Source organism: Pavona decussata, unplaced genomic scaffold (genome assembly GCF_977016875.1).
Source record: "Pavona decussata unplaced genomic scaffold, jaPavDecu1.1 SCAFFOLD_28, whole genome shotgun sequence".
NCBI classification, from domain to species: domain Eukaryota; kingdom Metazoa; phylum Cnidaria; class Anthozoa; order Scleractinia; family Agariciidae; genus Pavona; species Pavona decussata.
The window spans coordinates 1,233,875-1,247,500 of record NW_028145451.1 but is presented as its reverse complement, the minus strand read 5'-3'; the positions used below and the strand labels follow the sequence as shown (position 1 = coordinate 1,247,500).

At 40.7% G+C, this 13,626-nt stretch overlaps 1 protein-coding gene across 2 annotated transcripts in view; it reads right to left on the bottom strand.

Annotated features, from left to right (window-relative positions):
* The window catches only part of LOC146485001 (RNA-binding motif protein, X chromosome-like), a 15,915-nt gene extending 2,462 nt beyond the window's left edge, over positions 1-13,453 (bottom strand). Inside the window, exons 1-6 of one of the 2 annotated variants that reach the window (XM_085103953.1) lie at positions 13,258-13,453; positions 10,911-11,026; positions 7,547-7,734; positions 5,028-5,141; positions 2,006-2,128; positions 844-999 (exon numbers count right to left, since the gene is read on the bottom strand). In XM_085103953.1, the coding sequence (XP_084960079.1) occupies positions 844-999; positions 2,006-2,128; positions 5,028-5,141; positions 7,547-7,734; positions 10,911-11,026; positions 13,258-13,366 (806 nt within the window). In that variant the 5' untranslated portion in view covers positions 13,367-13,453. Of the gene's footprint in view, positions 1-843; positions 1,000-2,005; positions 2,129-5,027; positions 5,142-7,546; positions 7,735-10,910; positions 11,027-12,831; positions 12,969-13,257 lie in introns of those variants that run through there. The other variant, XM_085103955.1, reaches the window with a different exon arrangement.
* Between the last annotated feature and the right edge of the window lie 173 nt (positions 13,454-13,626).

The window sequence follows — 13,626 nt, the reverse complement described above, 5'->3', positions numbered from 1 at the left end:
GTTTGTACAGCGCACTAAAGTTGGTGAGAACCTTTGACCCTTTGATCCCTTAGAGTCCCAATTGGTACATAATGCCATAACTCTTTCAGATCTCTATGAATTTTTGACACCAAGATGGTCTTCTGAAGATCTACTCATTAAAAGGATAAAAACTTAACCCCCTCCCAAAAAAAATTATGTGATATGGTTGACCTGCCCCCATAACTTTTCAACTCTTTTCCCCTAGAAGTTGTGGGTGTTAAGACATCTCTCACATTAATGAACTTGTTGAGAACTGCAAAATAACCTATAGTTTAGGGGTATACCTAATATACACAAGGATTGGGACGTTTTTCAACTTTCAAAAATTTCCATTTTAAGGCCATTTATCTCAAAGCCATAAGTTTTCTCAATCATTATTATATCCGTTATGAAATACACTCATAAGTAGCTTTAAAATGGTAAATCATACATGGACATTGAGTTTGTAGTCCTGGATCTGGAGAAAATGTTGTTTTGCCTTAGGGGTTAAAGGGTTAAGGAATAACAGTTTCCAAGTAATCCTGGTATAGTCACTGATCTAGGCACTTGGTTTTACAAATTAAGGGTGTATATGAATGTTGGTGGATGGACAGGTATACATGTAGATTCATAGCTACAATAAGTTGCAAAAATTGTTGAGACACTGTAATGTGCACATGCAATATTTTGTGTCCCTAACTCAGTCACTGTCTCCCCACCCCTTCCCCCATACAATGTTGCCTTGTTACCCAGACCTCATACAACAGATGGGGCGACGAAACTGAATGGGGTGAAAAATGATGGAAAACTGACATTGGGGAAGACAAAGCAGAACATAATTACCTGTCACCATAGCCTCGGTCACTGGAATACCCCCTGTCAGCACTGCCGTAGCGATCAGAGGCCCCATACCCTCTATCTACAGGGGGACCATAACCTCGGTCACTGCTAGAATAGCTGCTACCTCCACCACTGCCCGCACGCTCCTGTGGAGGATACCTAAAACAACACATAAATTGCATTCACTTATCTCTGTTCACCACTTCATGACAAATATGATGCTGATAATGCTCAATCAAATACGCCTTTTCAGAGTTGCTTTGAAGCCAATTATTATGAAAGCGATGATGCTCAATCAAATATGTCTTTTCAGAGTTGCTTTGAAGGCAATTATAAAAGCGATGATGCTCAATCAAATACGCCTTTTCAGAGTTGCTTTGAAGGCAATTATGAAAGCGATGATGCTCAATCCAATACGCCTTTTCAGAGTTGCTTTGAACCCCATTATGAAAGGGAGGCTAAGTGCAAAGTTTTTGTTACGAAAATTAGTTTTCATTCATATGCTTTCATTCATGGTGCTGTTTGTTAACCCTTTAACCCTTAATATCAAAGAACAAATTCTCCTATAAGCTCATCTATTGGCGATGAGTTTAACCCTTAATATCAAAGAACAAATTCTCCAATCGTGTCCCCATGCTTTTCTGTATGAAAGTACAAGGGAAAGTTATTAAATAATAAATTTATCAAGAACATTCACCTTGGGTGATCATATCCTTAATTCTCATGACCTCAGGGGTTGACTAAGCATTGATATTACAAGGAAAAATTTGATGCTGATCACTGTTAGGGCTTAAAGGGTTTATGAAGTTCTTCCTCAAATCATCATCCCGAGAGGACCAAAAAGAGGGCAATTTTATAACGAATTTATCACAAAGGCAAAGATCAAGATCTTGGGCATTATTCTTAAACAAACTACAATAACATAAATTATCACATTTAAAAACAAGGCCTTTATCACAACAGTATATGCAGCAGTTTTGGTTTCACAAAGATCTGTCTTTTACAGGTGAGAACATCATGTGGACATTTCTAATAACGTTTGAGGGGGAGGTGGGCGATTATTGGTGTGTGTGTGTGTGTGTGTGTGTGGAGGAAATACGGTGATATTTTAGAAAAAAAAACTGCACTTTGGCACTGTCTAAAGGAAAGCTTCAAATGTCTATACCTGCTGGCATAATGGTCATTGCCATAACTTGGTGGTCTTTCCCTGTCACGTTCACTGTAGCCCCCACGGTCATAATCCCTAGAGGGGTATCCACGCTCAGGAGGCGGCCCATAGTCATCATATCTAAGAAAATAAAGGCTGCAGATGTAGTTGAATGTCATAGTTCAAATCTAGAACACTCCCACAATGCTGAAACCAGCACTGCTATGCAACCTTGCACCATGACATGTGTCTGCCCATTATAAGAGGTTATAGCACCTGCGGAGGTTACAGTGCCATGCAAATGTAAGTTGAAAGTCCCTTGAAGCTCGAACTTCACAACTCGATCCTTAAAGTGCCCATATCGGAATTTTTTTTATTTTCTTATCTGAATCTAAACATCACCCTAAGAACTTCAGTGAAAAAATTTTTCGATTTGCATAAAACGCGAATTTTTTATGAATTTTATAAGACGTTCAAATTTGCCGCCATTTTGGCCCACCATTCGCATTAGTCTCCTCTCGGTTTAGCAAGAGCTGTGACGTAGATTCAGGAACACGTGACTTCAGCCTTTCTCTGGATCTCACTGAAAACAAGTCGCAGTATCTCTGCACGTTTCTCGAAAATGCCGGAAAGATGTGTTGCAGCGAGATGTGGAAACATCAAAGACGAAGCGAATGGAATAAGCATGCACAGGATTCCTTTCTTTGGCACCACATGCCTGCAACGACTGAGGAGGCGAAAGAAATGGATCGATTTTATGCTGGAGCGGAGGGAGATGTGGACGCGCGCCTGGAAAGACCTCGTCCTTGTGCTCGATGCACTTCAATGACGAGGATTTCACAAGGCTGATGAATTCAGGTTTAAACTTAAAACGTGAACTGAAGTAGGATGACATCGCGTTTGCGAAAGGAAGACGAAGACCAAGAGCCACCTTCGAAGAGGAGCAGGGAAAAGCGAATGGTAAGCTTTCGATGCCGAACATCACACCCGCTTGTGACATTCTAAGCGTTGTAACCTTCTGAGGTTTATAGTTTGACCTCACTGTTAACTCAGTCGCAAGTTTTATAAAATATGGCGTAATATATCGTGAGATCCGCGAAGCTTCGTTGAGACCAAGCTCTCAAAAAATACTAGCATAAATGCTACCACTGATGTAAATAGATCGATGCGCGAACAGTCGCACTCGGCGAACACAGAAAACATTGTAAACCAAGATGCAGATAAGGTAGATAAACTGCAGCAAGAATTCAACGAGCTCAAACAACACACATGTGTTGCAGAATTCTGCAAACAATAAAAATGTTGAAAAGTATAACAGCGTTATCTCTGAAAACCTAACCACCACAACGGGGGTTCAAAATAAAAAAGGGCACAAAACAAATAACAAGCGCAAAGAGCGCATAAAAAAACTGGCTAAAAAACGGATTGAGACACAAAGAGAAAAACACAAGAAATTCATGAACAATTTTTCAAACAAACAACTTAGCGACAGCCTGATAGCGTTATTTCTAAAGGGCTCAAATTTGTCCCGACACCGGTGACAGACACGAATTACATTAGACGCCAACTCTTGTTAGACTTCGAACATTTCGCAAGACGTATGTGCCTAAAAGATACAATGGATTTCGTAAACTGTGGGACAGTGACAAAAAGGAAATTAACCTGTTCATTGGACAAGCTAACAACTTCCATCCTACAATTAAATTTATGGCCGAAATTTCAGAGAACGAGACAAGCTATTATTATCACAGTTCAACACGTGTCCTTCCTGTAGTTCCGCGAGAACAATGTCGCTAGTCAGCGCTTCCCAATTGCCTTCGAGTTCCTTGCAGCAGTAGCAGTCGCTGATATTTGCTAGCAGATCACGGCTACAGTTACCACAAGTACATCTACATGGAAAATAATTTGTTCGAATGTATGTGAGTACTTGGCCATAGTTTTGACAGATGATAAGGAAGAACGCGTATGCAAAATGCAAGGTGAGAACTTTACCATCCACTAACACGCACTCTATTCTCCAAGCGTTTCGTTAAATCTTCCTCGAGTCGTCGCTTCTCCTCTTGTTCCTTGTGATATCTTTTTAGCTATTCTTCGTCTGCTCTCGGCTCGTCCGCGTACGGTTCGAGTGTATCATCATCTTCACACGTATTACTTGTTTCGTGGACGCCATCTATCGCCTCGACTTCGACGCTTTCAAATTCGTCCTAGCTGCTTTCCACAGCGGTTTGCTCACTTTCCGTGTCAGATAAGTTTTCTGCCATGGAATATACTTATTTGGAGCTAAGTTTTTCCTTCCTATTAGTGAATCTGACGATTTTCTTTCTGCCGCGAATGTACTTTACTGAAGGTCAAGTGAGTGCATAGACTCAAGAGTTCCTGAATGTACGTCACAGGCCATGTCACGTGGCCCTATCGTGAGCCCGTCGGCATTCTCATCAGCGGGGCGGGTGGACCGCAATAAAATAGGATTTTAAAGATTTGTAAAATTCATAAAAAATTCGCGTTTCATGCAAATCGAAAAATTTTTTCACGGACGTTCTTCGCGTAATGTAAAGATTCAGATGAGAAAATAAAAAAAATTCCGTTATGGGCACTTTAATACGCGAAAGAGGTTCAAGTTGAGTGCATCCAGTAACGAGTCGATTGCTTCAAGTTTCCAGACAAGAAAACAAAGAACTTTTCACGTGATTAGTTTTTCACACATCTTGTTGGAAAGTCCACAGTTTCACTTTGTTTTACAGTAACCAACTTTCGCTCATTAACATGCCTGTTGTGACAACTTACTGAAGCATACACAATACTCGATCTGGATAACTTTGAGGATCAAGGATTGAGGATCGAGTCGAGACTGTCAACTTACATTTACATGGTACTGTAAATAAATTAAGTTGGCTATTTTCAATTGTGGAAAAAGTTGGTCAAGATGTCAAAAGCAGCCGGGCAAAGTCATGTCCACATGCAGCCAAATGCCGCTGATACCCAGCCACAGTTTCTTTAGCAACTACAGCTGTAACTTCCTTATCTATTCATAACACATTACCTGTCAGGTGGAGGAGGTCCTCTTCGTGGCTCTGCAGGAGGACCCCGGGGTGGTCCTCGGCTGGGGGGAGGCATCGTATCCCTGCCGCGGTAAGGTGGGGGACCATCTCTTGGCCTGTAATAAATAACATGATATTTTACACAGTAAGCCGCAAAGTGAAACTGAAGCTACTCAGGTTAAGCCAAATGAACTGATCCTTTCTAAGTTAAGGGCAACATGTTGCATGCAGGTATTTTGACAGAAATGTTGTGAAAATATAGAGGCCCCCTTGCCCATGAACACAGGGATTTCAATATGATTTGACCCATAACCCACTGTGCCGGCCAAAACCGGCCGGAATTTCGGGCATCCTCGCGCTCGGTCCGCGTTCGGGTCTTACCCCTCCCTAGAAGAGATTTTTTGTCCCCTATTGTTCTCATTGTCTTCAGAAAGGACTGACCAATCATAATCCACTTACTGTGCATATATTTTTAGGTCTTTGGGGGACCTAGACAAAAGCGCTTTTTTGTGTAAAGGACACGGAGTCGAATTTCAATTTTTTTGCCTCGTGGGCCGCGCGGTTAAATTTTTGTTCGCCGATTTTCGCGTTTTCCGAAGGAAAACACACCTTCTTGAAATGGTAAATTGAAAGAAGAACTTCTAAGGAATACTCAACAGTTTCGACAGCGGAAATCCGAGAAATAACAAGTTGGTTGTTACTCTAGTACAGTACTCACCAGAGGATAATATACACTGTAAGGGGTTGCAGGCCCCATCCCTCTTAGGGAAGAGATGTTTAAAATTGCCCCCCCCCCCCCCCCTTTCTCAGTCTAAAAATATGGTGTCTTTAATTTATTTATAACCACCCCTCTACCCAGCAATAAAAAAGAAAAAAAAGGCAATGAGATTCAAACGTCACTTTTCTTGTTACTGCTTTCAACATTTTGAGCAAAACTGAGAATTATTCATTTCATAATTTCATGTGGCTAAATGTAATAGGCCTTATCACAGTTTTCGACGCCATTTTGACGGGTAGGCAAACACGTCTGAAATTACAGTGTTTGTATGGGAATCCGATGTCAAATAATTTTCATAAAACATCGCTTCTGAAAAATTCGTGAATTGGAAACTTTTGGAACTAGGGAAAGAATTTTAAGAAAAAAATTGGAGGGATCTAGCTGTGCCAGAAAGCGTCCAGGTGTGTTTTGAACTTTCCATACATTTCCCTGTATTTTTTTCCCGCGAGCTATTTTTAGTAGCAGTTCACGGCTGGTCGCTATACAGACAAATGTATGGAAAGTTCAAAACACGACTGGACGCTTTCTGGCACAGCTACATCCCTCAAATTTTTTACTTAAAATCGTTTTCCTAGTGCCAAAAGTTTCCAATTCAGGAATTTTTCAGATGTGATGTTTTTTGAAAATTATTCGACATCGGATTTCCATACAAACACTGTTATTTCAGACATGTTTGCCTACTCGTCAAAATGGCGTCGAAAACAGTGATAAGGCCTATTTAGGCAAGGTTAAAGTCAGCTCAATGCCGGTCAGCGGTCGCCTCGTCACGGCTCAGGGGCGACCTTTGTAATCTCTGTTGGGGGGGGGGCGCCCCATGGTTCGCATCGCATTTGCTTTCTTGCTGGCCTGCGAGATAGGTCATTTTTGCCTGCTGTATTGTCAAGCTCCCCCCCGTCTCCACCCTCTGTTTGGTAAGTATCGGGTCTGGTAAGTATTCCACTGATTGGGTTCAGTGTGACGGTGCCGTTGGTGGTGGCCGCTCGCAGGGTTGCCATGGATACCTCCTTTCCCGTGCCTGATTGCTGCCTGGCTCCACCAACCTTCTAGGCACCAGCTCCCAAGCTCATCTATTGTTGATGAGTTTTACAATGTTACCCGACATAATGTAGCTTTATAGGGTAAGAAAGTGGTTGGGAAATCAAAATTGCTCCCAGTTAGCTCTAATTTGGTACAAAGACTTGTTATTATGTAAAAACAAAGTTCTGCATTTTATCTTGAGAATTACCCCAAGATCTTCCCCCCCCCACAAAATTAGTGAGACAAAAGGAATCAGGTAAGCACTGGGTCCTCTAAGTTTCATTTTCAGCTGCTCCCACAAGCAAATCTTTGGAATAACATGTTTAACCTTAAAGGACCCTCATCAGCCTCTGCCATTTTCGATGCCATCGAAATTATTGATATTGCATAGTGAAACGAAATCTTATTGCTTCACTGTAAGTTGTGTTCCTGAAAGTATGTTTCATTATCTTTAGAAGTTTCACAGTGATTTCGTTCATTTCAACATGCTCCGAATAAAATATAATAGCCAAACTCTCGCATATAAATAAAAACAAAGGTGTGGCTGACTAGGGTCCTTTAAGGATCAAAACAAAGGATGTGTGTCTCTTCCATGATAACCAAGCTATACTACATGCTAAAGTCAGTTAGGACTAATCTGGAGCAATTGGAGTTTTGAGGTCACATTTCCACTTGCTAAGGTTTTCAGCCAAGCCCTCAACTTGCCAGTAACAGGGTTAAACAAACCTGCTTGGAGGTCCACGCTGAGGTCCTGGAGGTGGTCCCCTGAATGGTGGGCCACGTGGAGGAGGGCCACGACCTCTGTCTGAGAAGCCACCCCTGAACCCACCTCTTCCACCTCTCCCTCCTCCCCTTGGCGCAGTGGAATCTTTGTCCTTGGCATACTCCAAGGTCATTTCATGGTTGAAGAATTTCTAGACAATAACAAGGGAACAACCATCACACAAGAAAAAACACATTGGAAAGTATCATATTTTCACGTCTCATATTCATTCATTTCATTCTTATTTGTATCATCAAGTTCATACTACCTTGCTATCTTTTTGAGACTACAAAATGCCTATTTAACTAAAATTCCTAACCCTTATGTTAAGAATTTACCAATTATAAAGTGTAAACAAACACTTGTCCTAAGTGGATACTCACTGTGGTCTTACCAACATAGCATATTATCCCTTTTAACCCAATAAGTTACAGGAATCTGAGCCCAGACCACCTGCTGAAATTCTGAAAAAACGGCTGCTTCAATTGAAATTACATGTGTGTGAGTATAATTCACAATTTCAATTTCATCAAGGTAAGTGTTGACAATGAAAGGTTGAAAAAATCCTTCCCTGTAGCACTGTCTCCAAGATTTCTACTTGCATCACGGCGAGCAGTAAACTGCCCCATGTTTATTTCTTGAAGTGCGGACAACCACTGAATCATGGTTTACGGCTTGCAAGTCAGCTGAATTTTCAGTGCTCAGGAGTTTCTTCATCGTTGCCTTCTTCATTTTCTTCTTCATCTTCAATGGCAAACAACTCTACATCTAAAGAATTGTCATTTTCTTGTGGTTGGAGATCAATGATTTGAGTTCTTCATCCACATTCTGCAAGGTTTGTTGTTCTCTTTATGCATGGCGATCTTCTCAGATTTGAGCAACTTCTTTGATTGTAAAAAATTTCTGGTGCTTCATCTGAGGCATCTGAAATGGCGCTGGATCTTCCAGAAGCCATTTCCACAATGGAGACAGCATTGAAAACTTCAGGAAAATTCTGATATAGATTGCAATCTGTTAAGTTTGGTCTCAAATGAGGGGCTGAGAGCATAACCAACCCAAATGACTTTTCAGATAGTTCTTTGTCGTTTTAGCTCAGGATTCACCAGAGTTTTTGTATATGGCTTTTTACTCCTCCAGGAAACATTGCTCCAATGTTTTATCAGCTCCTTTGCACTTCGTTTTGTAATAAAAACAAAAGTATTGCCCACAATCCTGGAGTCTTATTGCAAATGAAGCGCATAGCAATGGGTAAAACATTGGAGCAATGTTTCATGAAGGAATTCAAGGCCACATGCAAAAACTCGACGGGTGAATCTGAGCTAAAGCAACAGAAAGTGATCCGATATGTGAATAGGTTGTAGACGGTACAAAGCAAGTGGTGTTTCTGTCTATGATTATCAGCAAGATTTTCGTTTTTATCGCAAAATGAAGCACAAAATAATCCAATCTGAAAAGCGACATACATACACACATAATCTTTATTTAAACACAATGATATTTAAAGCTGTCAGCTTGTGGGGTCATGTGTTTACAGTACCGCTCGAAACTATGGAACCATTTGCCGCGAATTTGCCTCGGTCGATTCGCGGTTTTGATCTGCGGTATCACCTAGGCAAAACCTCGTCTATCCGCAATAAAAACCTCGGTTTCACCTAGGTTTTTTTCGGTTGACTTAAGCCGCGGTGAAAGGCAAGACGCGGTTGGGTTTGAATAGGCTATTGTTCGCTTTGTTTTCATGTTCTTCGAGGACAAGAAGCGAATTGTCGGGTTTTAGGTGTGATAAATTTCACGGAAGCGCACTCGCTCTCAAGGGAAATAATCAAAGCGCTCTGTCAGCGAACTCGTGAATTGAACTGGTAAATGTAATAATATTTCGGATTATGCCAAAAATTATTTGCTTAACGTGCAAAACAATTCATTAAACTTCACTCGCACAATTCCTTTCGATACGCGAAGCAACGCAAACTGCAAAGGTCAGTGAAAGCTCGAATGCTAGTCGACGAAAGAAGAGAGCGCTTCCAGGTCTTTTTGAAGGAATTACAATGGAACTAGTTGGGCATAAGTGAAAAGGCACTACTACTCCTGTTGTGGCTGAATAACAAACTGCAAGAGTCCAGGTTTCCTACCAAGAATCGCCGTAAATTAACTTACTATAATTTTTTTTCCGCGTTGCGTTGTTGTGGAATGAAACTTTATACACGTGAAGGAATTTGGTTGCCTAGCACGTGACTGAAACCTTCCCGGTGTTTTCATCATGGCACGGTCCTTTCTTCTACGTCCAAACGAGGGCTTCTCTCAACGTTTTAAAACATCGGAAGGGGCTTTTCACTTTTGCTAAAGTTGCTGTTTTCGTTTTATCCAAAGTAAAAATTAATGGAAATACGTTAAGCGTTGCGGTAATTTTCCGCGTTTGTGTTTGCTCCAAGTGAATCGATCTTATCGCTCACACTCGATACCGAATCAAATCTATTACGAAGTATTAGTTTTTCGAATCCGGATCACATTGGCAATACATTTGGAGGGATTTTCGCTTTGCTTTTCTCCGCGTCCGTACTGAAATCCGATTGCATATTTTGAATTCAGCGTCGCTATCTCGATTGAACTTTGTTGCGCACTTTACATCAGTAGGAAGGGTTATCAGGAGGTTTATCAAACGAATAGAATATCTTTCTTGACTGTGTGGCGTAAACAGCAATAATTAAACTGAAACTATGTCTTTTGCTCTGTGATTATTGCCTGTAGCGTGACAAAAACTGAACATGCCCCAAATGCAGAAAAGAAACTTTCGTCAGTGACTGCCAAACGAATTGTTATCGGTCGTTCGGTTTCCGACTCGGTGAGTCTTGACAAATTCTTTTGTTTGAGGGCTTCTTTAGGATGAAAGGTGAGATAATGTTTGACAATACCCTGACAATAGTAATTAGTCATTATTGTATTTTTACCGAGGCATTGCCGCGTCTTATTCCCCGCGGCTTTCGGTTGCTTTCGTCTTTGCCGCGGTTGCGGTTTTCGTCCCACCGCGGTGAATTCGCGGCAATCACGTTCGGCAAAGTCGAGGTTTTACCGCGTGCAAATGGTCCCATAGTTTCAAGCGGTACTGTACTTCTAAACTAACCTGATCTACATTACATAGGTAGGTATTAGACTACACACAGACCCTATGCAAAAATGGCGATCTTAAAATTATTCTTTTGTCTGTATTCAAAATAGCCTCACTAACCGTCTTTTTGAGAGAAAAATAAAGTATTGTCCCAAGTGAAGTTAGTGAGGCTATTTTTAATATGTACAGAAGAATAATTTGCATTATGGTCTATTACTAATAAATACCTTGCCACGCTCCCCTGCCATAGATTCCATAGCCTCCTTAGCGTTATCTGCGTTAGTAAATGTCACGTACCCAAAACCACGACTCTTATGTGTCTCACGATCTGTAACAATTATTGCTGCAAAAAAATTAAATTGGTTCATTACATTGGAAGAACTCTGTTATTGTAACAACTATAAAGTGTATAATTAACAATAATCATTCGACAGGCCACGTTGGATATGAAATGATAGATAGTCAATGAGGTGCATAGTATGGATTGCATGAAATTCAAGGCGCCTGTAATAGTTTGTGTAAATATTTATGCAAGCATATTTTGCACACAAATCTGCCATATTGCATGCATTTTACGCACATTTAGGTGCTCTTATTCCCATGGGCAGTACTGTACGCTACTGCTACAACATCTACAAAAGGTCCCAGGTAATTTTGGGGGCCTTTTCTTCAGCCGTTGCAAATGGTTTCTCTTATCCCCTTTGACATGGAAACTTTTATCTTACGTTAAATTCTTGTTGGACAAGCCAGACAAGCATGGTGAGCAAACTCACCTTCTTGTTGCTTGATGAACGTTTACAGCATGAACCTTTTATCTCCGTGCATGCTGTTGCGCGCATTGTATATGAATTAACGTTGTGTAATGATAGCGCAATTAGAGGGTCGCAAAATGAGTTTTGAAACAAGTTGAAACAGTTACAAGGCTAACCTGCTGACAAAGCAACATTTGTATTATAGAGCTAACCTGTTGATAAAGCAACGTTTGTATTATTGAGCTAACCAGTTAAGAATTGTTGGAACAGTTTACATGTATGCGTTAACTGTGGAGAAGTTAAAGAAGTAAGTTTTCTTTTGTTTGTTTTCTTTTATCTGGTTTGAACATTTGTATGGCCGAGTGCCAACAATATTTTTCTTTTTCTCAACGTTTTCAACAGCAGAAATCTGAGAAATAATGGCAAAGAAATTGTGTTACAAGAACAAATTGTCTTTTATCCAGCTGACCAGCTTACGAACAGACTTTCTGCATGATTTTCAAGTACTTCTGTGAATTCAATTGACAAAAAATTACAGGTTTGATTGTGAATTTGTACTGAAATACTATTCTACTTGACTGATTCTTTGTATTTCGAACAGTTTTAGCGAAATTTTTGACTAAAGTGCCCCGCACAAGTTGATAACTTCACTTCGAAATGTAGTTCCTTCATATTGCTTGCACATCTCTTGTTTCGCATTAAGAATTGTACACGTATCTTTCTTAAGCTTAAACAAAGACTTATCTGAATAAATTGTTCATTTGGGAAAGCTTTTTGTCTGTTTTTCTTTCTATTTTCATTGATGAAATGTGACAACTGTGTAATCTTCTGTAAACAAACACATTTCCTTGCAAGCGGATCAAATTTGCTCACATGAACAAAGATCAAATTTGATCGAAATTTTTACTTTTAAGTTTGTTTTTTGGAAATTTTTTAATTGGCAACCAGTGTATTTTATTCGATAATCAGTAATTTTAATTATTTCAGACCAAAGGGGTGTTTGCTTTTTTACCCTGTAAGTTGTGTATTTTTACTGCACATGGGGTTTTGTTACCACGTTGCAAATTTGGTGAATGTTTGGAAAACCTCTGGCAACGACCGTTGGTTGTCAACAGGTTAACCCCTTAAACTAAAAATACTAAAATCGCAGTCAGGGATAGACTTCAGAACTTACTGTTGCATCCACTGTTGGCACGCGTTTTAAAAATGGCATGGATAAACGCACCACAAGACAAGTGCGCGAGAAAGTCGGTTGTTTTCTTCTCACAACAAACTCCGTAATATTCCAAAATTTCTGCTTCAGTGATTCTCGCAAGACGAGATTCTCGTATCAAGAGATTAGAGAAAGAGACGCGACTGTCGTCTCGCGGAAAACAAGGCGAGACTGGTAACTTACCTTTGAGCGGTACTGTAGACATCCCCAATCGCATGGGATTGTCACAGAGAAATCAGGAAAATTGGGAGTGTTTCTACTTTCCCAACACGTCCCAGATTTCTGTGATGGTCGGTGACCATTCCAAACATATGAAAACTGTCGAGCTGTAGGGGACATTGGCGACAGTTTTAGCTCGTTACCAATCCTCTAGATTGCTTCGCTCCAGTTTACGTTCCCTTGTTCCCCTCAACAAATAAAAATGGCGTCTGTCACCGATGAATACCTCAAAGCTGGGACAGACGACTAGCGATTTCCCGATATCTCGACAAAATCTGGGACGGACGGGAAACAGTGAAATTCCCGATCGCCTGGGATTTTCCTAACATATGAAAACTAGGCTTTGCAATTGGCAAAACGTCAGTCACAAGCTGACGGCGAGGCCTTTACCTTCTTCAATGTGCCAGAAACGGGAAAATACATCTTTCAAAGCCTTTTCGTCCACCTTTGGAGGAAGGCCTCCTACAAACAGCTTCCGTCCAGCAAAACCACCTGTCATGTCGAGTTAATTGCAATAGAATAACAATTTTGCCTTTAAAAACGCTCTGAAACTGACCGAACCTCAAAATCGATCAACCACAAGCCGCTTCATACAAGCGAACACGTGGTTAACACGAATTATAAGGGGTGTTGTGATTAGTCAAGGAACAGCGAATCAAAAAGACCGACAGAAAAAACATTCCTGTTAAACCGGTTTGGTAAGGTTTAGCATTTCGTTTCCTCAAAGTCCTCCAATCAAACCTCGAGACGAGGCGTGAG